The 27,362-nt window shown below is 35.9% G+C and overlaps 2 protein-coding genes across 5 annotated transcripts; one reads left to right on the top strand and one right to left on the bottom strand.

Annotated features, from left to right (window-relative positions):
• The first annotated feature begins 17,172 nt into the window (after window positions 1–17,172).
• Window positions 17,173–20,464, top strand: LOC113282932 (pentatricopeptide repeat-containing protein At3g22470, mitochondrial-like). Of its 2 annotated transcripts, XR_003327235.1 has the most exons (5): window positions 18,701–18,741; window positions 18,995–19,101; window positions 19,638–19,737; window positions 19,994–20,049; window positions 20,216–20,464. XR_003327235.1 is itself a non-coding variant. In XM_026532041.1 (3 exons), exon 1 carries the CDS (start codon window positions 17,850–17,852, stop codon window positions 18,702–18,704), a length of 855 nt encoding a protein of 284 aa, XP_026387826.1. In that variant the 5' UTR covers window positions 17,173–17,849; the 3' UTR covers window positions 18,705–18,741; window positions 18,995–19,101; window positions 19,498–19,609. The 2 variants fall into 2 exon arrangements, 1 of the variants encoding a protein (XP_026387826.1); XM_026532041.1 differs by lacking the exons at window positions 19,638–19,737; window positions 19,994–20,049; window positions 20,216–20,464 and adding an exon at window positions 19,498–19,609 and having other exon boundaries at window positions 17,173–18,741.
• A 1,622-nt stretch (window positions 20,465–22,086) lies between these two features.
• LOC113277881 (uncharacterized protein YAE1-like) lies at window positions 22,087–23,712 on the bottom strand. 3 transcript variants are annotated; one of them, XM_026526853.1, is made up of 5 exons: window positions 23,595–23,712; window positions 23,206–23,313; window positions 22,966–23,087; window positions 22,536–22,850; window positions 22,087–22,303 (listed from the first exon to the last, which is right to left on the bottom strand). In XM_026526853.1, the coding sequence occupies exons 2-4, from the start codon at window positions 23,311–23,313 to the stop codon at window positions 22,547–22,549; spliced, it is 534 nt and encodes a 177-aa protein (XP_026382638.1). In that variant the 5' UTR covers window positions 23,595–23,712; the 3' UTR covers window positions 22,087–22,303; window positions 22,536–22,546. The 3 variants fall into 3 exon arrangements, with proteins under 3 accessions (XP_026382638.1, XP_026382637.1, XP_026382639.1); XM_026526852.1 differs by lacking the exon at window positions 22,087–22,303 and having other exon boundaries at window positions 22,373–22,850; XM_026526854.1 differs by lacking the exon at window positions 22,087–22,303 and having other exon boundaries at window positions 22,373–22,850; window positions 23,206–23,376; window positions 23,595–23,703.
• Between the last annotated feature and the right edge of the window lie 3,650 nt (window positions 23,713–27,362).

Genomic DNA, 27,362 nt, shown 5'->3' with positions numbered 1-27,362 from the left:
TTTATAGCCTAATTAGGGTTTGGCCGTATTCAATTTCACAAAATGTCTCATAGAACTGTATTGATTTTATTTTCAAAATCACATGATTAATTTTTGAATTGTTTGAAGTACATGGGTGTGAGTTATGTATTGGAAGTACCTGGCGATTTTCTAATCCAACTCTACTGAAAATTAGGTTGTTGTTGTAATGCATCTGTATTGGATGAAACTGGTTTGCATATTGTTTTGTTGTATTGATGGTTAGCTGTATTGGATGAACCTGTATTTCAGGTCAGCTGGAACAAGTATCATCCTCTCTTTTTTTCTTGCATAAACATGGATGAAACATGTATCATCTTGTTTTGGATTGGGTTGAATTTTCCTCGTCAGCGTTCAAACTAGTATGAAACTCGTATCATCTTGCTTTAGATGAAACTTGTATCATCCTGTTTTAGATTTGGCTGAATTTGTTTTCGTCCATGTTTAAACTTATATGTAACTGGTATCATCCTGGATGACATTGTTTTCATCGGGGTTTATACTATTATGAAATAGGTATCATCATGTTTAGATTTGGATGGATTTGTTTTCATCCATATTTATACTAGGATGAAAATGGTTTCATCAAGTTTTAGATTTGGTTGAATTCGTTTTCATACATATTTAAACTTGGAAGAAAATCGGTTTCATCATATTTTAGATTCAGTTGAAGAATTCGGAAGAACTACAAAATATATATATATATATATATATAATATTGGATATATCCAGTTATATTCTATGTTGATTATACTGAAATTTGAATAGGAATAACACAGCAACACTGGATGTATCCAGGTACATCCCAAAGTAATTTATATGAAATTTGTCTAAATTCATTTATTTGTGTTTAAGTTTTAAATGATCAGTGTGCAATGAGTAAACAATATGTCATTGCATTTTTACTAGAAAAATAAGTGATATGTGTTTCGCTATCATCTTTTGAATACAAAAGATTGAGTAGTTCTTGTTTTTTGTTTTGCATAATCAGTTTCCTCAGTGCATGATTTTTTTCACACGTAAAAAAAGGTAACCCGTGCAAGGGACTTGCTGGCGACTAGGTGGCAATCTATGTTGGGGTTCTGCACTTCATTAATAATAGCCGAGTAATAGGCAGTCATACATGCTATAGGGCTCGAGCTAAGAAATCCGAAAAAATGCCGGAAAAAATGGCATCTCGAAAGGAAGTACAAACACTTTGACTCTTACATGTAAAGTGGGAGAACTGAATGGGACCTTTATAGACCATTCAGTCTGGTTTATGTGCAAACGCTCTAATTTGGTGCGATGGCGGATGATCACTAATCACTATTGGTGGTTTGATCAATCTATTTCCATTCATAGACCGATGGTCTTGGGTAGATTGAGCATCCCCTATAATTGAGTTTCTTGATGTTTTACTCTTATATTTTTCTATTTGAGGTCCAGTTGATTCCCATTTCCATGTCATTTTATTTCCCACTGACACTCAAATATTTCCTATGTTTCTTTTTATTTTGAATCGGGGAGGTTATGATTTCGTTTCAGTACATACATTAATTTCCACGTTCAATATTAGTGTATGGAAAAAATCTGTCGTTTATGATTGCTGCCAAAAATTGCGTAATTACTATTCATAAGTAGTAGATTAATAGTAATTTTTAAGGACATTTTAGACTAAATTGTATAGCTTATTTACATTTTTCTGGACAGATTACTTTAATAAAAAATATCTTATTGATTCCCGTACATTTAAACAATACCAAATTTTATTTTCTCACCTAAGAATGTTGTTTTAGGGCTTGACCAATTTTGTATTGGCTTTAACCTTGATTTGTATAAATACAAGATCGTCACACGACTTGTGTGTACGGATTTACATATTTTCCATTAATCGATACTTTTGAACATACAAAGAAACCAATAAACCGAAATGGAAACAAACACACTGGCGAACAAATACTCCTGAACCCTCCACCAAATAAGGCCAGCAATCATTTCATCAGCTGTCACCTCTGCAAGTGCAAACCCACCAAAAACACCAAACGACGCTAAAGAAAAGCATTTCTGACTTTTTTTTATGAGGTCGGAAAATGGGTTTTAACCGTTTAAAAAGAAAAAAGTAAATAGCTATTAACAACAACAAAGAAAAAAAAAAAGTTAAGTGGTTTTCACAAACAATTTATCAATACGGTTTATACTTGATGAGAAACGCCGGCATATTTTTGAAGTGTTGAGACGTGAAGTGTAAAAATAGTTTGTGAGACCTTTTGGTGGCACTTCTTTTATAATACTCCTTTAACTTGATCGGAACCAGATTACTCAAACACGTCCTATCTCCTTGCACCGTCTCCTTGGAGATTTCCTTGATCTGTTCCATGACAGCCTCATCACTGCTCAACGAATTAACTATGATTCCTTGGGAGCGGAGTTGGTTAACATCTTTAGGCGACTGGATAAGTAAGCCAAGCAAGTAAAAATAAGAGTTTAAATTCATGCTGGTACCCTCTTGACGTTCATATAAAATCAAATTGACGAATTCTGGTATGCTCTGTTTGTTGATGTGCACGGTAGGAAGTTCAAGGGTTCCAGTTTTTCTATTGAAACTGATCTTGTCAAAGCTTTGAACCCTTACGCATTTGACACCACACTTGTAATAAAGGTTGGAAAAGGAGATCTTTTCATTTTTATCTTCCTGCTGCTGCAGATCCTCCTCATGGGAGCGTTGGCCTCCAGCCAATAATCCCTTCAAATACAAGTCCAGTAAGTGGAGGCCTGGGTCTATTTTCGGGACAAACATCATCCACGACAAGATGCTTTGTATGCTTTGCATGTACGTCAATATTGCAAACATTTATAGGCGCTGCTCACGGCAACGGAAGCAGGATTCATTTTATTTAAGGATGAGTTTTGATGTAATTTTACCTTTTCAGGTAGACCTTCGGAGACAGATAGCAGCGTTGAGAGTACCAGATAAGGAAGTTGGTTTGTAAGCATTAACAAGTCTTGCATCATAACCTCATATATCAACATATGACCCTGGTGCCCGAAAATTGGATCAGTTGCATTATAATCAGAATATTTTTGATTACCTCTAGTCACAGATAAGAACTCCAAAAGGAAAACTCCATCGAGCAGCATGAGGATAACAAAGCGATTGTTATCTTGCCAAGTTTCGTCAAGCTTCTCATAAGAATCCCGAATCGGAGTTGCACATTTCAGGAGCGCTTGAATATAGGAATCGATAGATGGGCGTCCCCTCTTAACAAAGTGACGTAGGGCTCTCAATTTGTCCGCTTGCATAGGATACAACTGAGGTTTGCCGTAGTGGTGTGGACCAATGGAAACGTTTCTTGGGTCCGATATTGCTTTCGGATTTAGGATCTCAGATATCCTTTTGTTGAGATCACAGGACTTGGGATCTTCAAGATCCCAGTTGAGAACATCGTAAAGATATCCCAGTGTTAAGATATCAAGCTCACGATTGTAAGTTTTGTATCCCATGACTCTGATACATAAAGATATCTACAAACTTTAAGAGTAGATTTTCTATTGTGATACTCATTGAGTAGTTCGATACATAACTCTCTAGCCTTATTTATATACTTCAGGTTGTTTATTTATAATGCCTTGAGATTAAGTCTTTCTTGCTACTTTTCGCATGACGATCCTAAAGATACAAATTCTAACAGACAAAGATAGGTGACCTAGTCCAGCCAACGAGATATCACTCTGGCAAAGAAATATTCTAAGTCGTAAGTGATCACCGATTAGGATTTTTTTTATTTCATTTTTCTTTCTATCGTTAGATGTGTCCACCATTTAACCTTTTCTACTTCAAATTCCAGCAGCTAAAATTCCAGCAGCTAGTATAGGGATAAATATGAGAAACTTTCAAAATCAACAACCACAAAAAAAAAAAATATTATTATCTCCTTTACTAAAATTTGTGTGAATAGAGAAATTTCGACAGTATTTTTTAAAAGACGGAAAGAGTACAACATAACCGTTGTCTTTGTTGTTAGTTAATTGAAGACTAATTAATTGTTTCCTAAACTTAGCTGTGATATTTTAGGAAAAGGGTTTTTTAAACCGGTTATAATTCTTGGTGGCCAAGTTTGTAACCTATATAAATAGGTAATTAGGCCTTGTAGAATTGCATTATGTAGAAAACGATTAAGAGATCGGTGAGAGATTTCTTGTATAGCTTTTAGGGCTAAAGCTAGGGTTTCGTTGTGAGAGCATATTGGTGAGGAACAAGAGACAAGGTTATCGTCTCGGGTTATTATTGCGGTGTAACCAAGAGTTTGCTGGGATTCACACGACATTGTAATCGTTTTTTCTTCATAGTGGATTTGAGTTGTTGCGGCTCAAAGTGGACGTAGACAATATATACAAGTTGTATGTACTGGTCGAACCACTATAAATCTTGTGTCTTGTGAGTTGATTTATCTTTCTTCTATTATTATAGCTGCTTGTGCTTGGTTTACTTATTATTCATCATAATATCTCAAGATCCGTTATTCCGCGGTTGTCAGTGATTCCATAAGCAAATCCTGACAACTGGTATCAGAGATCGGGTTAGAGCTTTAGGGTTTATCGTAGTACGATTGGAGTGGGAGTTATGGGTGATAATAACGAAAGTACGGTAGCTAGAGTTAAAGTTTTTAATAGGAAGAACTTTGCATTTTGGAAGTTTCAGATGGAAGACTACCTATATGAGAAAGACCTTGCTGATCCATTGGGTTGAGTTGTGAAAAAGGGAGCACGCAAAGACGATGAATGGACAACTCTTGATCGCAAATGTGTAGCCGTGATTCGTAGATGCCTGACAGAAGAAGTCTACAATAACGTACAAGAGGAAACTAGTACGAATGATCTTATGGATAAACTTGAAAAGTTGTATCAAAAGTCATCAGCCTCGGGGAAGATTATGTTGTGTGAACAACTATTTAATCTGAAAATGCAAGAAGGCGAAGCGATTTCAACACATCTTGGGAAGCATAAATCAATTATTTCTCAACTTTCAGAAGTTAGTATTAATTTTGATAATGAAGTTCAAGCATTACGGTTGTTGTCGTCATTACCAAAGAGTTGGGAGACTGCAAGGACGTACAACCATTAGTAATTCCGCAGGGAGCGAGAAGTTGAAGCTTGATGATGTGCATCAAAGGTTGATCGCTGAAGAGAAAAGAAGAATAGAACAAGGTTATGGTTCTAGTACTTCAAGCTCGGCCTTAAGTTTACAAGAAGAAGATAGAGGAAGGAGTTCAAATAGGAGCAACAACAACAAATCTAGATGGAAGTCTAGAGGGAATTCTAGAGGGAGATCTCAATCCCGGCCTAGAGGTGTTGTTGAGTGTTGGGCGTGTAAGAAAGTAGGAAACTTCAAGCGCGATTGTCCGGAAAAAAAAGGTGCTAATAATTGTGGAAACAAAGGTAATCAAGAAGAGGTCAATGTAGTTGCAGCTGCGGAACCGATGAAGGTCCTTGTTGATAATAAGAAGGTGATTACGGAAGGTTTTCTACTACTCTCTGAGGACAAGCAAGATGAGTCTTGGATTATAGACTCGGAAGCTTCTTTCCATGCAACGGGTGATAATAGTATTATGATCTCTTATAAAGAAGGATACTATGGCCAAGTATTCTTAGGTGACGGTGAAGCATGCGACATCATTGGTTTGGGTGATGTGATCTTGAAAGTCAACGGTTCGACATGGAAATTGAAGGATGTACAACAACTTCCAAATTTGAAGAAGAACTTGGTGTCTGTGGGACAAGTTTGTGATGATGACTGTGAAGTTGTGTTAACGAAACACAAATGGAAAGTGAAGAAAGGAGCTATGATATTAGCTCGTGGAGTTAGAGTCGGTACTCTATACCGGACTTCAGATGGAACTACTTTAGAAGTGGCTACTAGTGGTGAAGACACTAACTTATGGCATAGAAGATTAGGGCACATGAGTGAGAAGAACATGAAGATTCCATGTTCGAAGGTGAAGTCTGTTGATATGATTTTTTGTGAAGACTGTGTTCTTGGAAAGCAAAAACGGGTTAGTTTCAGCAGAGGCGTCAGAGCCTTGAGAAGTGAGAAACTTGATTTGGTTCACACGGATGTATGGGGACCAATTTATGTTGCATCTCACAGCGGGTTCCAATATTATGTCACCTTTATTGATGATCACTCAAAGAAGGTGTGGCTTTACTTCATGAATAATAAGTTCGAGGTGTATGAAGTGTTTAAGAAGTGGAAATCTTTGGTTGAAACAGAAACTGGTCTGAAGTTGAAGTGTCTAAGGTCAGACAACAATGGTGAGTATGACAAAACATAATTCTTACAGTTTTGTGCTACAAATGGAATTCTTTTGGAGAGGACAGTTCCAAGGACGCCACAGGATAATGGAGTAGCAGAACGTATGAATTGGACGTTGAATGCACGTGCTAGGTGCATGAGGTTGCAGTCTGGTTTTCCCGAGACCTTCTGGGCACATGCAACAGAGAAGGCTGCTTATCTAATCAATATGACACCTAGTAGTCCATTAGATATGAAGATACCAGGGGAGGTTTGGACCGGAAAAAAGGTAAATCTTTCATATTTGAAAGTTTTTGGTTGTGTTGGTTATGTTTATCTTAGTCCCAGTGAGAGGTCTAAGGTAGGTGCTCAAGTAAAGAAGTGTATATTTCTTGGTTACGGAAATGACGCTTTTTGGTATAAACTTTGGGACTATGAGGGTCACAAAGTTATTAGAAGTAGAGACGTCACTTTTAATGAGAATGAGTTATACAAGGACAGGAATAAAACACAAGTTGAATATGTCGGATCAAGCAACGTCGATAAGGAGTTGTATATCGATATTGATGATGTTTTTGGAAAAAAGTGTGGTACAAGAAGGGAACGGTGTTGCTGATGGAAGAGAAGTACAAGGTGAAAGAGATTTTGTTGCAGTGGGAGTTACTCCTACAGTTTCACAAGAAGTACGAAGATCATCAAGAACTCCGAAACCGAACCCAAGGTATGCTCTGAATTATCTATTACTTACGGATGGAGGTGAACCTGAAGATATTAAAGAAGAACTAGCGGATGATGATTCAGGCAAGTGGCAACTTGCTATGGAAGATGAGATGAATTCACTTGAGGAGAATGGCACTTGGGTGTTAGTAAAATTACCAATAGGTAAGAAGGCGTTGCATAACAAGTGGGTTTATCGGATGAAGTCTAAAGCAAATGGAGAAATTCGCTACAAGGCGAGGTTGGTTGTGAAAGGTTTCCAGCAAAAACCTGGTGTTGATTACAACGAGATATTTTCTCCATTTGTGAAGATGACTACTATTCGAGTAGTGTTAATTCTAGTGGCTTCTGAAGATCTCTACCTTGAACAGTTGGATGTAAAGACAACTTTTCTTCATGGTGACCTTGATGAAGAAATTTACATGAAGCAGCCGGAAGGATTCATAGTAAAAGGCAAGGAAGAGATGGTGTGAAAGCTAAAGAAGAGTTTGTATGGTTTAAAACAAGCCCCGAGACAGTGGTACAAGAAGTTTGATAACTTCATGCATAGAGGTGGTTACTCACGGTGTAATGCAGATCATTGTTGTTACTTCAAAAGGTGCGATTCTGAGTACATCATATTATTACTGTATGTGGATGATATGTTGGTTGCCGGAACATCTCTACAAGAAGTTGAGAATTTGAAGAAACAATTAGCAAGTGAGTTTGCTATGAAAGATCTTGGTGAAGCAAAGCAGATTCTTGGTATGAGGATCATAAGAGACAGAGCTAAGGATGTACTTATTCTTAGTCAGGCTTAATATATTGAACGAGTGTTTAAAAGGTTCAATGTGGAGAATGCTAAACCAGATAGTTCTCCACTTGGAAGTCAAATTCGTCTTTCAAGTATGCAGTATGCAAAGACAAATGAAGAAAAGGAGTACATGGATAACATACCATATTCTTCGGATATTGGGAGTCTAATGTATGTTATGGTGTGCACAAGACCGGATATTGCACATGCAGTGGGAGTAGTGAGTATATATGCAAGCAACTCAGGAAAACAACATTGGGAAGATGTGAAGTGGATTCTCAAGTATTTGAGAGGTAACACAAACGTACCATTGTGTTATGGAAAAGGTGGTTCTATCTTGAGGGGTTATGTGGATGCAGACTTCGCAGGTGATATATATAAAAGGCGAAGTACGACCGGTTATGTTTATACTATGGGGTCAGCTGCAGTGAGTTGGAACTCACGGTTATAGAAGTTGGTAACATTATCTACTACGGAAGCGGAGTACGTAGCAGTAACAGAAGCGATCAAGGAGATTATTTGGTTATGAGGTTTGTTAGATGAGTTGGGAAAGGAACAACGAGATAGTGTTTTGTTTAGCGACAGTCAAAGCGCTATACATTTAGCCAAGAATTCAGCCTATCATGTTAGAACGAAGTATATAGATATTCGTTATCATTTCATTCGGGATCTCTTAGAAGAAGGAGAGTTTAAGCTCGAGAAGATTCTTGGTTCGAAGAATCTGGCATATATGTTTACCAAGGGAGTTACATCAGACAAGCTAAAGCTCTGCAAGGCTTTAGTTGGTCTCTCAGAATGAGGATTTGAGAGGGGAGACGCACCGGCATGAAGATGTTTTAGCACCGTCAATCCAAAGTTGAATAAAAAAAGAATGGAAGACAATAAATGAGTCTTCAAAGTGGGAGATTGTTAGTTAATTGAAGACTAATTAATTGTTTCTTAAACTTAGCCGTGATATTTTAGGAAAGGGGTTTCCTAAACCGGTTATAATTCTTGGTGGCCAAGTTTGTAACATATATAAATAGGTAATTAGGCCTTGTATAATTGCATTGTGTAGAAACGATTAAGAGATCGGTGAGAGGTTTCTTGTATAGCTTTTAGGGATAAAGCTAGGGTTTCGTTGTGAGAGCATATTGGTGAGGAACAAGAGATAAGGTTATCGTCTCGGGTAATTGTTGCGGTGTAACCAAGGATTTGCTGGGATTCACACGACGTTGTAATCGTTTTTTCTTCATAGTGGATTTGAGTTGGTGCGGCTCAAAGTGGACGTAGACAATATATACAAGTTGTATGTATTGGTCGAACCACTATAAATCTTGTGTCTTGTGAGTTGATTTATCTTTCTTGTATTATTATAGATGTTTGTGCTTGGTTTACTTATTATTCATCATAATATCTCAAGATCCGTTATTCTGCGGTTATCAGTGATTCCATAAGAAAATCCTGACATTTGTGTACTGCATCTGCCAATTGTCGATGCCGGAAAGATTATCGAAAATAATAAACAAGTTGAGACTCTTTCAACTATTTTTTATTTTAATTGGCAAGACGTGAGCAGCGATAAGTGTCACAACTACGTATTTACCAGGCATTATTGATATAACGATTCAGATTAGTATATGTCAGTCTGTATGATAATGAGAGTTGACTTATCAAAACTTAGACAAGTCGTCGGATGTCCATTAGATGTCCATGACACTGTAGAACACTTAAGTAAGTGGTAGTGCCTAAAAAAAAGTAAGTGGTATTGTGTAAACATTTTAATTGTGTAGCATTGCTAATAGGAGAACCAGTTTATTGGGAGGGTGACAAATCTCATATAAGAAAAATATAAATACGCAAAGTCAGAAATTAATTTACTCAATGTAAATCATGTTTATCCAATAAATTAAATGCACACAAAGTCACAAATTATTTTTTTTATTTTTTTTTCTAGGAAAAAACATTATATGAAGAGATGAAACTTACGACCATTGTGATAGGAAATCAGGAACAATTTCCTACCACTCATTACAAGTATTTGTTCTTCTACAATGCTTAGACACTGTATCGACAATTGAATTAAAATATCTACTGAGATGACTAGTTTTAGAAATATTTGTTCTTCTACAATGCTTAGCCACTGTATCGGCAATTGAATTAAAATCTCTATTGAGATGACTAGTTTTAGAAATTTGTTCTTCTACAATGCTTAGCCACTGTATCGGCAATTGAATTAAAATCTCTACTGAGATGACTAGTTTTAGAAATTTGTTCTTCTATAATGCTTAGCCACTGTATCGGCAATTGAATTAAAATCTCTACTGAGATGATTAGTTTTAGAAAATGAGAAAGAATCTAACATCGCATAAAAATTATCTAAAATGGTACTATTGAACCAAGACAGACATGTATTCTTATTTTCTAAGTAATCCATAACCTTCTTTGCATCACTATAATGGCTGATGGAGTTCAATCTCTTGTTATTGGCCCATTTAATGGCTTCAAAAACTGCTAGACTCTCCGCCTCTTCTGCATTCCTTGCTATGTCTCTGACTGATTTGCACCCGTTGTAGTGCCCTGAACCTGTAGAAATATAAATATCAATTCCAATATTATTAGTAATTTTATCGAAAGAGACGTCACAATATATGATAATACAGTCACTTGGAAGAGGATGGGTATTCACTGGATTGGAGATACTAGTCATTTGATTATTCACAGAACTATCAGAGTTAATAACTATCTAGTTATTAACCAAAGCCAATGAATTTATTGTATCAGTAGTTAGCCTAGTGGCTAATTACCTGTAGCATAGGGCTGAATAACTTTTTGCTGAAAAACTTTAAAGTATCTGTCTCTCTTGATGCTCCAAGTTGTAGTGAGGATTTATATTTGAGTGTTTTCATTCTGACTATTGAGAAGCCATTTCTCTATCCAATCTTTAATAGTGGGATTAGAACCTGCATCCTGCAAAGTAATAAATCCATTTGGTGTAGCAGACCAAAAAGACTTAGAAAATCGACAATGGAAAAGAAGATGCTCAGTCGATTCAATCACATTATCACTATACATGCAGCACAAATTATCACTAGTAGGCACATATCGAGAAAGCCTAACTCTTGTTGGTAGAATATCACTAATGCACTTCCATAGAAAAAGTTGAACTTTCGGCAAGAGGTTAGTTTTCCATAAATCTTTAAAGACAGGAACAAGACCAGAGTTTGGTGAGCCATTAGAGACTCCACTAGTCAAAGTCCTATAAGAGGATTCCACAGAGAAGGTTCCATTATGTGAAGAAGACCATATTAATCTATCTCTACCAGATAAAGGTATTCTAATTTGAGAAATCCTATTAGCATTCTCCCTAGTGAAAAAATCATAGAGCATGGGAATATTCCAATGTTTAGTGTGTTGATCTATAAAGTCCGCAACCACTAGATTGGGATTAGGGTGTTACTTACAAACAAGATAAGAAACATTAGGGATCCAATTATCCTCAAAAACCTTGATACTAGTACCATCTTTCACCTCCCAATGACTGTTTTGTTTCACTATTTCTATCCCCCAGTATATACCTTTCCACACCCAAGAAGAGTCATCCTTTTTCTTACAATGAAGAGGATAATTATTGCTAAAGTACTTGCATTTTAAAATGTGAAACCATAACTCATCAGAGCCATGCATTAACCTCCAACCAATTTTAGATAACAAAGCAAGGTTAATTTTTTTAAATCATGGAATCCTAGACCCCCTAAATGTTTATGAGTACAAACCTTTGGCCACTGTTTCATATAAACACCCCTCCTTGATTCTTTTTACCCCACCAAAAATCCCTTTGGGGCTTTTCCATTTGGTAAATAATACTATCAGAAATCAAGAAAGAGTTCATATGGTAAACAGAGGAAGAACTTAGCACATTTTTGGACCATCACAGACCTACCTGCTTGAGTGAAATGTTTGCCTTTATATTTTGCTACTTGCTGTCATGATGTTCACCAAGATAGGCAAAAGATTCGGCTTTGTTTCCATTAATGAAGAGAGGGATACCTAGATATTTGTAATTTAGATCTATCTTCTTTACATTAATGGTTCTAATCAGAGAAACACATTTATCTAGGTGAAGTTTTTTGCTAAAAAAACATCCAGATTTTTCGAAGTTTATCATCTAAACACATTGATTGTCACAAATTAATTTACTCAATGTAAATCATGTTTATCCAATAAATTAAATGTACACAAAGTCACAAATTAATTTACTCAATCTAAATCATGTTTATCCAATAAATCAAATGGGTCGGATTGGATTGAATTTGATTTTTAGGTTTGGATGATCCATGTACACTCCTACAAAGACCAGTTAACTCCCCCTCATTTGGACATTATCCATGTCAAAATTTTAGTAAATCACTAAAACAAACATTGTTATTCTTTCACTGGGCACGACCCTTATTTTCCCCTTCTAAATCCCCTTTCTTTGGCAAAAGGCTCAACTGGGGTTTTACACTCAAAAGAGTAGGGAGGAATACATAAAATGCTTTGATAGAAACACCTGTTACTACCACGTACACCTTTATTAATAAAAGGAAGCACTATATCCACATTACCTCTCTCACACAACAATGGCAGTGGTCCATTCAATCGACAACCAAAAGATCTACATGAGTTCTATCAGAGATGTTGTCATAGCCCATAAGTTGGTCCATTCAATTAAAATTAAGAGTAAAAATAATAAGTTTGAAGTCATGGGACTTAAACCAGATATGTCTAAGGCCTTTTCCAGAATGAAGTGGTCATTTCTCATCAATGTTCTCAAAAGCTTTGGGTTTCTAAGCATCAGTGTGAATTGATTTACCAACGTATAAGTACCACAAGTATCTGTATCATGATCAATGGTTCTCCTTGTAAAACTTATAGACCTACTATAAATCTGAGACAAGCAGACTCTTTGTCTCCACATCTCTTTCTCCTTTGTATGGAAGTTTTTTCTAGACATCTTTTGCATGTTGAACAAAGCCATTTTATGCATGGCTTTCAAGTCACTAAAGATTCCCAAAGTATTTCTCATCTATTCTTTGTTGATGATTGCCTTATCTTTACTAAGGCCAACCATCAAAAAGCAAACAACCTCATGTCTCTAATAAAAGATTTTGAGAACATTTCTAGTCAAGTTATAAATTTCCAGAAATCAGGATGCTTCTTTAGTAAGATTGTTCATCTTGATCTATATGTATCTTTGATAAATTCTTTGAATGTGAGTAAAGTAGCCTTGGATGATAGATATCTTGGTATCCCATTTTTTTATCAGTATATCCAAAGATGAGTCCATTTCTCATCTTGTTGACAACTCTGGTAAAAAGGTTGCCAATTGGATGGGTATAAGCAGCTTATCCCAGCAAGGAGATCTGTCATGGTTCAAGTTATTCTCAAATCTTCACGAATTATTCATATAAATATTTTTCTCCTTCCATAAATTATTATTCATAGAAAGGAAGCAAAATAAAGGGATTTTTGGTGGAGAAAAAAGTAATCATGGTGGTGCTTATTTGAAACAGAGGTTTAAAAATTTGTTCTCATACAAATCAAAGTGATTTGGGTTTTAGAAATCTTAAAACTTTTAATATTGCTCTTTTCACTAAGCCTGTTTGGAAACTTATTCATGCTCCTAATAATTTATGGGTCAAAATGCTTAGGCGCCAATATTTTAGAAATTGTATTCCTTTGCATTTAACAACAACATTAGGACTGCTCCTTTGTATAGAAAAACATTTGCAATCTCGATGTTCTCAAAGATGATTGTGTTTATGATGTTAGAAATGGCTTAAATTTTATGCTTTCAGAGACAATTCGATTAATAATGCTACTTACGTTATTTGCATTCATCGACTAAAACTTTATTTTATTGTAGTACTTTTATTAATCAAGACACTTGGCATTGGAATGGTGGACTTCTAAGAACGTCACAAATATACTAAACACATACCTAGTCTGGTGAGGACATACTCATTTGGCCTCATGCCAAAAATGGATCTTTTATATAAAATCTTGTTATAGAATGATGACATGCATGGAAAGTAACTCTCGTTATATATAATTAGAAAAATCACCCTATTCATAAGTCTATATGGAAGCTTCCTGTACTTCGTAAAGTGCATTTTTTTCATTTGGAAATATGTGCTAAACATCATTTCTACAACACAAAATTGGTTAAAAAGACCAAAATCAATAATTCCTGGGTGAAAAAGACATTTAGATTTTGATATTGTTTAAATGGACAAAAATGTAAAAATAGCCAGGATGTAAACAGTTTCATCCTGCCAATTTTCAAATACTTTTTCTTATTTTTTAATTTACACAGGATGCATCCAGTTTCATCCTTGCTATATTTTAAGTTTAAACCAAGATGAATCCAGTTTCATCCTTGCTAAATTTTCTTTGTACATTTCACCTATACTAATTTTTACTCGTCCATTTGAATCATGTTTTAAAAGTATTTGGACAAATGACCCATTTTCCGTTTCTAGAAAGGTTAAACTTGCTCCATTTTGTTTCGACCAACATGATTTTTGTAGTATGTGTTCCAAGAAACATCGGAACATATTATTCTGCATTGTCCATTTGCGATTATTGTTTGGTCTGTCTTGCCATGGGGTAATTATGTTCCGCAAGATACAAATACGGGTATCACTATCAAGGAGTGGATAAATAAATACATCACTAGTAGCATTCCTTTTGATCATATATGTGCAATCTTTACTAGTTTCTGATCCATCAGGAGCGATAGATGCTTTAGAGTTTTTCAAGATAAAATCTTGAAACACATGCCTACCGCCAGACTAGCAATGAAAATTGTTATGATATGGAGTCAGTCTCTAGTGGTCTTAATATCAAACCTGTGATTTCTCTACATATTACTCATGAACCTTTATTTCATGATCTGCCTCAAGATTGTTATTTACTTTAATGGAATGAAGTTTTGATGAAAATACTAATCAATCAGGTGTTGGAATTGTAGTGACATATACTAAAAAGAAGTATGGAGGATGTAACCTAATTTCGTGGACATCAAGAATTGCATAAGAAACAGAAAGCATGGCAGTATGGAAGATATTCAGTAATTCTGGGTGATGCTCAGAACGTTCTATTTTACATGCAGAATACCAAACTAGCTGGATTAGTAGTTTAATTCTTGATATTTGTTCAATATTGTTCAACAATTTCTAGTTTTTTAGAGTAAGCTATATTAATAGAGATTTCAATTAGATGGTTGATAATAATGCATGATAATGTAAAAGGAATATGATAAATGGTGAATGGTTGGGTGGATGTCCCTTCTTCATTAATCATGTAATCATTTAGTTTTTTCGCTAAGGAAAACTTAATTTGTTGATCCTTGGTCCGACAACTGGATCTCTGGCAAAGGGAATGCCATACCAAATATTAATACCAATCCTGATAAAATTCTTGTGGTAAATGACTTGATAAATCATGACTCTGGAACTTGGGATACAACAAAGTTAAACGTTGTTTTTGATCAATTCTCGAAGAGAAGATTAAACAAATCCCTCTAACTATTGTACCCTTTAGAGATAGAAAGGTGTGGGTTCCATCCAAGGATGGTAACTTCAATAATAAATATGTTTATTCTGCCTTCAATACTAGTGGAGAAAAATCTAACTCCGGCTTATGAATGGTTGTATGGAAGTGTAAAGTGTAAACTACTTGCAAGAATTCAACTATTTGTTTGGAAAGCTTTGAAAGGAGCTCTTCCAGTTAATGAAATTCTTCACAACTGCATCCATATATCTGATTTTACTTGTCCAAGATGCAATTTTAAATGCTTAACTATTAAGCACACTCTAGTAACTTGCAATTGTCTTACTATGATTTGAAGACATGGAAATGTACAAACTACTCAGTTTCAAAATTTTACCTTTCACCAGTGGGTTAGATTTTGGCTTCAACTTCATCCTTAGAAAGACGTGTCTAATAGAGCTGATAAATTTTCGTTGATTGCGTGCTTGATGTGGTCTCTCTGGACCAACCAGAATGATCTAGTTCATAACGGGAAATCAGAAAAACCATATGTTGTTCTAGCAAGTGCAAAGTCAATGACCCTACGGAGAATATATGCAATCTCTTCACCGCAACCAAATTCATTTTGGATGGTTCCACCAAAGGATTGGACTAAAATAAATACTGATGGTGTTTGGAACCCGAATTCTGTGAATGGAGAAATGGGAACCATAAATTTATTTATGCTCGGTCAACTTGCTTGATATGTTTTCCCAATAAGATAATTAAATCAATTGCTTTATAGTTATACCGACGATAATTTACTATTCAACTTAGCAGCAAGTGTTTGCCCAATAAGACGCTTTCCCATTACTCCCACTACCTAACACAATGCAGGGAGTTTGAAAAAAGAAGATAAGTTATAACTTGAAACGATCCATATCCAAGGACAATAGGTGATGCATGATGGAAGTTGGGTTTATAGAACCCAAATAATGAAACCATGTCCATGTATGTCTCGTATTAGAATAAATATACATGGTGCAAGCTTTGGTTTTTGCAAAAACCAAAAACAAAATTGAATAGATCTTATTTCCTAAATTTTTACGAGGGGGCACTGTTTTATGTGGCGAGTCTCAAAAGTATGTGAACATCGGTAGATTTTACCGGATTTCTCTCGATCAGTTTATCATTTTCGTAATTTTGTTTTAACATCTATGAGACGGTAGATTTTTGTTTTGCAATTTGAGGATGCAAATTTCCGTTGGATTTTCTCGTTTCAGGGACTGCCGACGAGTCCTTCTAAAATGCAATGACAAAGGTTTAATATGACAAAACTCATTTTAATTGAGATATGTGATTGAAGGTTATGTTTGATCTACATGGCTAATTGGAGTTCAGAAGGAACACTTTTATTTTTTTTGACCTTGACCTTGACCTTATTCAAGCGGAAGCTAAATTTGCATGACCTTGACAGAACGCATTCAGTTCTGGTGGAAGCTAAATTTCCACAAGCGGCCTTGGCTAAATGTAACCAGGGGCCATGGTAGTTTGATTCTTTTTCTACTCTGAGCTTGGCTGGATTGTTGAGAAATTTCCACAAAAAACACCATACCATACTAGTTGAACTACACAAAGTTCCTGAGCTTCATTAGAAGCTCGGATCACGTTCATGGACCCACAGTATATTGCTTAACAAAAATTCTTCATGAACCGTACAAAGAAAACTACACGAAAACAACCACACAGATCCAAACCAAAAAGGGGACCCCTACAGTCCTATGTGGGGCCCACCGGGACCCACCATCAAAATGTGTGAGATAAAAAATAAACTCGGTTTTTATGTGGTTCAATTGTGATTATGTTGTATAAGAAGATGAGTTTGGTTGGAGTGCAACCCAATATTTATACATTCACCATTTTGATTAAATGCTTCTGTGAATTAGGCAAAGTGAATCATGGGTTTTGTTTGCTTGGAGAGATTATTAAGAGAGGCCATCATCCTAATGTTATCACTTTCAATACACTGATTAAAGGGTTTTGTCAACAAGGAATGATTGATTCTGCACTCCAAGTGTTTGGTAAAATGACTCACACAGGTATTCAACCTGATGCGGTTATATGTATACACGGGCTTTGTACAACCGGTAAAGTGGGTCTTGCTCTTCAGCTTAAAAACAAGGTGGGGAAATGGAATTGCAGACCTGATGTTTTTTCTTATGGTACCATCATAGATACTCTTTGTAAAGGAGGTCTAGTTGACAAAGCTTTGGTTCTCTTCTCCGAAATGCTTAGAGATTCAAATGTTGTTGCGTACAATTCTTTGATTAATGGACTTTGCAATTCAGGTCGGTTTAAGGAGGCAAAGAGATTCCTCCAAGAGATGGCTAATAGATGAATCTCTGCGGATGTATGGACATATAGTTGTTTGATTGATGGTCATTGCCTACATGGTCATTGGGAAGAAGCAAGAAGATATTTTGATGAAATGATGGATCGGGGGATTTCACTATAGTAACCTTTAACATATTAATAGATTCACATTGTAAAGATGGGATGACAGAAGATGCTTGGGGGTTATTTATATTGATGGACAAGATAAACATAAAACTGGATCAGATTACATATAACTCAATGATTGACGGTTTGAGTTTGACAGGTCGACTGCAAGAAGCAGTTAAATTGTTTGACTTGATGGTAGATAGGGGCCTCGAGCCAAATGAAATCAGCTACTGTGTGTTAATTGATGGGTATTGCAAGAATTGTCAGTTGGATGAAGCTATGCAACTATTCGAGAAAATGAAACAAAACGGAATGAAACCCACTGTAGTTCCTTACACCATACTATTAAGGGGACTATACCGGGATGGAAGAATGAAGGCTGCGCAAAGGTTTCTTGATGAGATGCAATCTTTTGGTCAGTCTCCAAATGAAGTCACGTATAACACCATGTTGGACGGTCTCTGCAAGAATGGAAAAATGGAGGAGGCAGTAGAATTGTTTGAATCCATGGAGGGTATGGGAATTTCAGCTGATAATTACACTTACAGCATTCTTATTCATGCTTTGTGTAGGGCTGGCAGGTTGGCAGATGCAAGGAAACTATTTGACGAGATTCCAGAAAAAGGATTATTTCCTGATGCAGCGACATATAACACAATGATGGTGGGACTATTTCATAACAGGATGTTCTTGGAAGCTAACAAATTAATCATCGATATGGAAGAGAAAGGTTGTTTACCAGATTCTAGAACATATGAGATTATCATTATGGGATTTCTTGAAGGAAAGGAGACTGAGAAAGCATTACAGTTTCTTCGAATGATGCGTGAAAGAAAATTTGCACCAAGTGATTTTGTTGTTCGTTTGTTAGTAAACACGCTCCCCGTGGATGAATTAAAAAATCTCTAGCTTTGTATTTTTCCTGTGAAATCGCGTAATAGTTGAGGTAACAGTGACAATCTTAATCTCTATCGAGTGCAACATTTTGCTTGAAAATACATGATTTCTTTACTTGCCTCTTTATGCTTCTTAGATTGAAAATTAGTGAACTTTTGGACGATTGTGTGGATTGTAGACTTGTAGATACACCTTTATGAAAAACCATATAGTATGGGTTTTATATTATGTTCTTTTGGGTCATGTATATCTTCACTTTCAGCTGAACTTCATTTATGTAAATAATGTTTGAACTTGTTCAGAAATTCTAAGAGGGGAACTGCAGGCTGCTGCAGCGATTAGAGAGATCGCTATTACTATAGGTGGAGTTCTTTCAGATGGCAACAGGAGAAGCTTTATAAGGAATAAGGTACACAACTACACTTGCATTTATACATATAGATTTTGATATTTCATAAGGTACACATATTCATCGATGAAGAACTGGCAAACACAGTTCCTCAAAAATATGGGGTGTAAAGAATAGGAAAATTAAGTACAGGATAGACATAAAAAATTCAGTCCCTGGAAACAAATCTCTCAAAAAAGCTTTTCCACTGATTATAAGGGTGAAATCTTCGTTTATTAGCTTCTTAGGTTGTTTTTCCATGTGAACACAGAGAAATTGCTGAGGTGATGCATTTCATAAAGATCTCTTTGATATTTGATGCCTTATTTCCCGCTAATAACTTCGTCAATATCTTAACAAGACTGTGCGGGCTAGAAATAATATAACTTGCTAAGCAGTTGCACTTTTCTATTTCAGCCTTCTTCTCGTTTGAGTTATATACCCAAATAGAAAAGGTTTCTACTGCAATTTATGGTCGCTTATATTCATTTATCGGGGATCATTCTTGAGGTCCAGTGCTTGTGCATCAATCATCTTTTACGTGTTGTCTATTTTAGGAGGCAACAGAAGTCCATGATGATACTGATTGTTGATGCTGATACCGATAAAGTTATTGGGGCATCCATGTGCCACCCAGATGCAGCTGAAATCATGCAGGTATAATCCGTGCACCCCTTCAAAGTTTGTGCCTGTAAATGTTTTATAATTTCTAATCTGAAATTCCTTGTTTTCCCTTCTACATACTAGAGTATGCATGCAATTTCGTGCATTCCATGAATCTATGCTTTCTCATAAAGCTTTCCTTTCAAGTTATGGATTTGGTCAAGGGACAAAGATCGTTGTAATTTGAATTTTTCAGTGTTTTTAACCAGTCTCTTGTGCTCACTTAATTGTGTGTTTTGGGTATTTATAGGGCATTGCTGTTGTGTATTGAAAGGTTGAGCCAGTAAGGCACAGTTTGACAGCACGGTAAGCCAAATCTTTGAAAAGTCAGGCTTGGATCAGTTATTTTGGAACTTCATATGATTGACCTAGCTGATATCTGACAGATTGTACTGGCTCAAAGCAAGATCCACTTTGCTAAAAGTGTGTTGTTCTGCTATGATTCTAAAACAGGTTTTAATTCTGTATGCAGGTAAACCCAAGTCAAATCTGTAAAAGAACAAAAAGAGAAGATTAGCCGGTGCCACTGTAGTACTGTGGTAAAGTCACTGGGTGATGAAAATCACGTTAAATAGGGCAGTGTATTAGTTGGGTTAGTGATCTACATCTCTCAGCGACAACACGCAATTCTTTATTATGTTTTCGTTTCAATAGAAGTACATGTTTTGTAGTCATTGTATTGTCTAATTTTATGAACAAAAGAGAGTGAGAAAGATTGTATTGTCTAATTTTGCTGTCATTTCTTCATCTCGCGTTTTTCACCACTTTTCCTTGAAGCAATTACCACTAATAAGTAGGATTTTCATACAAAATATACTAGAGGCCGGTTGAAAGCACACCAGTCTTTTACAATATTTTCATCCACTAAGAACTAGAGTTTTCGTGTCTGCTTTGCCCCTCACTACTTATGAGTCCATTAAAGTGCAAGGCAATAGTAGATATGAAACTACAGAAACACAAAACCCCACAAATCAATATCCAGCAATGATGTTAACCGCCGAGAACCTAAATATTTAGGGGATTTCCATATATCACTTGACGAATGAACGAGTATGGTTCAAATGCTTTGAAATCAAACATTATTAATTGGAAAATAATCTGGTTCCCAAAACTTACATGGACATGGCTGGGCCTCAAAAAATATTAAATTTCACACTGGTCGACGGTGTTTCTTGACTTGCCAAATGAGAATGACTACAGTTTAAACGCTCATGTGGAACATATTATAAAAGAGAAATCGATGATTATAAACTAAAAGTCACAAATACAGATTTCAGAAGACAGCAAAATGATTCAGTTTCCTAAGAGTCACAAATTTTTAACATACAATACAATGAATTAAAGGAAACAGATTATATGTCATCAAAGCTGTGTTGCAACAATACGTCAAAACTTCTTTTTTTGGCGTATCAATACGTATTGTATGGATACGTGTATCCAATACGTCCAATACGGCCAATACCAACTGTATAATATTTTTTTTCAGTTAAAATACCAAAAGTTGGATAAGAAGCAATAGCTGTCCATATATTTCTTTAATACTAATAAAAGTTAGATATTTATCACCGGCTGTCATCACCCCCTCCAGTCAATACTTATCCCAAACTTTCTCCTCCTCCCCCTCCAGTCAATACTTATCCCAAACTTTCTCCTCCTCCTCTTGATCTCAACACTTATCTGATTACTTCTAACTCTCTCTGTTTTATCTCCTCCAAAACCAATAGAATACCCAAACCCTATTTATCCCAGATACTGATATACAACTATGAGCAAGAAAAGAAAAGACGCAAATCTCAACACCCCCTTTGGAATTATGTTGAAAAACAAGGAAAAAGTGACGAAGGTGGTGGAAACAATAAAATCCAGTGCACAATATGTAACTATATATCCTTTGGTTCTTATGTATTTTGTTATGTTTCTATCTCATATATGATATATATATATTTTAAGACTACAGATTAATATTGAGTATTCCGTATCGCCGTATTACCATTTTTTTGTTGATGTATCCTAGTAACGTATTGGTATCCTGTATCGGATACCGTATCCGTATCGTTGCAACACAGCATCAAAGTAATAAAAGAAACCGGTATCAACCATGTAAACAGCCTACCACCTGGTAAATGAGGTGGCAACTGGCAATGTAGAAGGGTTTCTCAATACTGTTACCCAGTAAAAAAAAAAATCCCTACTATTTGGCGGGCAGGTGAGTTCAAAATGATATCATGATAGTATCTTTAACCCCAAGCTTCCATACCCAGTGGACAAGGCATATATATTAGGTATGCATGTATATATTCAGCAATAAGAAGTCTGTAATCACCGTCAGAACAATACCCAGTAGAACATAATTTAGATGCCCAAATTTTTCAATAAACCAAAAATTCGAGCGAAGTTTGATTGACAATTCAAACAACCAAGCAGTACGAATTATACATAACAGCAGGAAGAATCAACCGTGCCACTAACGAACAACTGTAAAATTAGGACCTAGCTGCAGTGAGCGATCCTAGTACCCCAAAATAAGCAATGAAACTGCTTTATTTCAGTGGCCAGTTTGCTGCAGAGAAAAACTAAAGAAATATGTGACTGCTCTAATCAAGTTGACTGGAGCAAATAGCTTAAAATCTGATCTAACCATAACCATATCGCATTTCCCAAAACTGTGATACAGAGTATTTAGCACAGTAATTGACAGAAATTTTTACAAAAAGCATTATATGGTTAAAGCTGAGTTTCAGTCATTTCAATTTTTGTAAAGCAGGAGTTATAGTTGTACACGAGGAAATTACCTCACCGTGTCTCATTCCACTGCTGAATGCACTTCGATTGCAGAAGATTGAAGAAGAACCTTGAGCTCTTCCGAGTAACCACAGAGGCGATTGCATCTTGAGATATGATTTGACAAGGTTTCTGAAGTGGAGTTCTCTTCTGCAGGTTTAGGATGTTCTTTTGATTGATTACACAAGAATTCATCACGATACAAACCAAGAGCATCTTTTTCAGAAACTGAACTGACAGATGTGTACAACATCTGAAACTTCTCTCTTGCTTCTAGGCTTTCAACTAATTTTTCTTTCAAACCATCTGGAAGGCATGCCAATGCACTTTAAGTCCACCACGAAGAAAATAAAACATGGTTTCAGTTTACGCGTATCTTTAAAACATCAAAATTCGAAATTCCAGGTATAATAAAGTATGAAGAGTTGATTGATTCTTTACCTAGAAACGCCACGAACTAAACCCCAGATATATCCAACGGATACAGATTCCTTGAATCCGTTCGTAAAACCCTCTTGTACAGCAGCTTCTTGCCCCTTTGAAAGACCTTCATGATAGCCAACCTAAACTCATAAGGAATGACAATGTCATTTGAATTCTCAACAGATACCTCTTTGCAATGATACACTATGAAATCAAGAGCTTCACAAAAAGAAAAAAATCTTTATGTTGCAAGGATACTGTATGAAATTGGTTTTTCCGGATCTTCCCCAACCTGTCAAACTCAGATGCTTCATCGGTATAGTCATCATCACACCATTGGTCATCGCTGCCATTATCCATCATCATCTATTGGTATAATGCAACAATTGTAATCTCAGTAAGCTTTTCATCTATTGGTCATCAACATCGCTGCCATTATCTCTTTTCAAATCAATAGACAAAAAATTCCAAAATATTTCTCTAGAATTCACATGTTTGGTTTTTCAAAGGTTGTAAAAGAATCTCTAGGGCAATAATTCAAACAGATATCAAGGGTTTTATCAAACCCACTAAAAACGAACATGGAGAACCAGAATTGAAAATCACAAAATTGGGGTCATAAATAAGAAGATGATAGATAAATTTACCTCGACTCCTCCTGATTTGTATATTTTTCTTCTCGAATCTCTTTGTAGCACACTGTGTCCGCTCTGCTGCTTCTGTCTCTCGTCTGAACTACAAACAAAGACCTCCTTTTCTCTTTCCGTATTTATTGATCCGCGAATCTGCCCACTGTTATTTATGGTATGGGTGCCTTTATAGGTTTTTCCTGATTTGACTTGTACTCATCAATTACATTTAGGACTTCTGGTGTTTATACCATATTACCATAAGCAAAACTGCTTCTACTCTATAAAATGTTACCTATTTCGATTTTAGAAGTTATTTTCAAATTACATTGCCAAACTAATTTGTGATTGTTTTGCTTCCAGAATGTTAAAAGTAACTTCTTAGTATTAAAAGTAACTTGTTAGTAAGGTAGTAAAAAGTATCTAGACAGAGTTATACCTAATTCAAAGGGATTGGACGTATGAGCGGAATCATACCTCGAATTAGGATATGCGATACGGACGTATGAGCCGAATCATACCCCGAATTAGGAAATGCGATACGGACGTATGAGCCGAATCATACCTCGTATGCTGACATTAATGGTGTTCCAGGCCGAAAGGAGGGCAAGTCATTGACAAGTTTTTGGTGCAGATTTGTGCGCACGATTTTGCCAACGTTTAGTTTTTTCCGTATGACGAATTGCTAACTAGAATTTAGACATCATTTTAGATGTTACTATTCGAGTTAATTAATTCTAAAATACAAAAGATAATTTGGGACTACATCAGATTGATTTCTAGAAGCTTTTTTTTAAAAAAACTTTTTGTGAACTAAATTACTTTGTTTATAACTTTTGAGATTATGTATTTAACACCCTTAAAATTTTAAAATTGACTTCTTAAACCAAAAAATAAATCTTTTATTAGGAAATACAAACAAAACCATTGAAACAGTAGCACCGAAAATATTTATCTAGTAATTTACAAAACCTTGATGTCATGTACCTGAGTACAATGACAAGATTGGGTGGATAGATTGAGGATAAACCTCTCTTGATTCGTTAGAATCAAGCTTCTTAGAGTTCAAAGAACACAGCCTAAAGAACAAAGTCCTATTGCGGATTAATAATTTGATGAGATTTCATTATAGAACAATTAGCTTATAAAGATAAGCTCCACATCCCTAATTTAATGGCTGCTACTAGAACAGGTGGCTAAATCTAACCCTTCTATTATAATTGATAAAGACACACACACAAGCTAAACACTACTAACAACTAACTACCCTTCGAATATGATATAGGCACTCCAATACAATACCGGGTACATGACACTTGACTTTTCCATTCTATCCCTTATTATCGGTATGTCTGTTGCATATTAAATCAAAAATATTCAGAAAACTTTGTTTATATCACGTGTAAGGGTGCACAGGAACCGAGCCGGATCGGTGGACCGTTCCGGAACCGGTGGATCTGTACCTGTTTTTGTACCAAACCGAGGAAGGGGGTACAGGTACCGGTCCAAAAAATAGGAACCGGAGCTAGGGAGGTACAGGTACTTGGTCCTACCCATATCCCGTGCCGAACCATACCGACTGTACCGATTAATTGTGAACATTAGATTTATATTTAATCTAACGGTGGTAGATTTCTAGTATATATAGAAATGAGGTTAGGGTTATAAACAGAAGTGTGTCATTTTTTTTCCTTCTTCTTGTTTTTCGGTTTCCTGAGTCTCCTCCTCCATCACTGTGTTCATAAGAACACACCACCCAATCCATCACTGTTTTTTTGATTCATTCAATAAGTTAACAAGAAGTCTACAATAGGTAACTAATTCCTTTGATCATGACTATGATTGTGAATCTGTGATGTTTTTTATTTTATTTTTATTTTTATTTTTATTAATATTTTCCTTTTGTGTGTGTGTTCAGTTATATTTAGACTGATGAGTTAATTGGGTACCCGAAATCTCGATCTATTTGTTCTGAATCTTCTGATTCCTTAATCATTTGATTAGGTAAGATGCAATCTGGATCTGTATCATTTAATTTGAGCTTCATTAATTTGATTATAAGTTTAAAACATAATGATTTGCATGATCGATTCTAGGGTTTTGAAATTTTCTGCTATCTCTTTGCACCCTTAATCTCAAATTCTCAACCAAAAGTAAATCATTTCTTTCTTCCTCTGTTTATTTATTGGACTGTAAATTTTAGATGAGTTTCTAATAATCAACTTTGTGGAGATATCTATGTTTGAAAGATACTAGAAATGATGGAGTTTATTTATGTTTCCTGTTGATGGAGTTTTTGGGTCTAGTCTAGGAGTTAGTTAGAGTCTGCAGTCTGCTATATGCATGTTGATGGAGTTTTTGCAGAAAGAAGCTATAATGGAAGCTAGTTTATGATTCATGGATACAATGATTGGATTGTATTTGTATCTTTAATTTCTTTATGCTGCCATTGGATATGCAGAGAACATGCTTAGAATACATGTTTAATTTCTGATTCATGTAGTCAATTGAATCTTCAAATGTATGTAGTCATTTGAATCTTAAAATACATGTAATTGTGGATGAAATATCAGTTTGTTCTAGTGATAGATAGATGACAATACATTCAAACAGGCTATTGTGTTTTAGTGATAGATGATATACATATTACAAAAAAAACTAGGCATAGGCCCGTCCTGTCCCCTGGCAGCGTAACCACCGGCTTACTCCCCCTGAGAAAACTCGGCCCCCCTTCCCCCAAAGTAAAGTTAGTATAATTACACGAGATCTCCAATGTTTGAGCAGAGACTCGAACTGCTGACCTCCTACTTAAGAGTCAGACTTCTGGCCAACTGGGCTAACCCCAAATGGTATTATTACTTGTGTTTGGAAGTATTAGACATAGACTAACAGTTACTAACTGCTATTACTTGTTTTTGCAGCGTTACTTGGTCCTATCAACAATATGCCACCACAAGTGATGCTGCCATGGAATAGAAGATCAAGATTCAAGACTTTGTATTTATCATTGCCACCACTGTCCAGTCATTGCACCAGTGCATTGTTTGTGTTTATTAAGACAGTAAAACTTAAGAATTAAGACTATTGTAGTATTGTTTGTGTTGGTAAGTGTGTGTGTTTGTGTGCTACTGCTACTTGTTCCTTTTTTCAGATTTTCAAGACTTTGGTTGTTTGTAACTTTGGTTTGCTAGTATTATTGCTACTTGTTAGTTGTTACTTTTGATTAAGATATTGGTAAAATATTGAAAAAAAGGTAAAACATGTACTTAATTTGTCTGGAAAAATGAAAGGAAAATCTGTCTGGAATTCTGACAGAAAGTACCGATTGGTACCAAAACCGTACCTGGTACCGTAGTGTACCGAATGGTATCGGAACCGAGGTACAAGGTATAGGTACCGGTCCAAAATTTTGGAACCGAAGCTAGGGAGGTACAGGTACTCGGCCTCGACAAGAACCGAGTCGAACCGTACCGTGTGCACCCTTAATCACGTGGGTCTTATCATATTAAACAAACCAACTTTCATTTATTCATCTTTACACTATTTTTGCTAGCTAAATATTTTTTGCCAAGCTTCCTCTGTAAGTGTTACAAGTTTTTGGTCATATCTCGAGTTAGAATTGATAAAAATTGGAAGACAATAAAATAATAGATCTGACATCTGACACACGACGAGTCAAATACAAAGAAACAACATGTTTATTTTCGTACTTGACCTTTTATGGTGCTCCAATCCAAAAAGAGGGTAGGTCTTTGACAAGATTTTGGCACACATTTGCGCCCACAT

The sequence above is a fragment of the Papaver somniferum genome, chromosome 5 (genome assembly GCF_003573695.1).
Source record: "Papaver somniferum cultivar HN1 chromosome 5, ASM357369v1, whole genome shotgun sequence".
In the NCBI taxonomy this organism is placed as follows: Eukaryota; Viridiplantae; Streptophyta; class Magnoliopsida; order Ranunculales; family Papaveraceae; genus Papaver; species Papaver somniferum.
The sequence above is the reverse complement of the archived record's forward strand: the minus strand, read 5'-3'. Positions and strand labels throughout refer to the sequence as shown.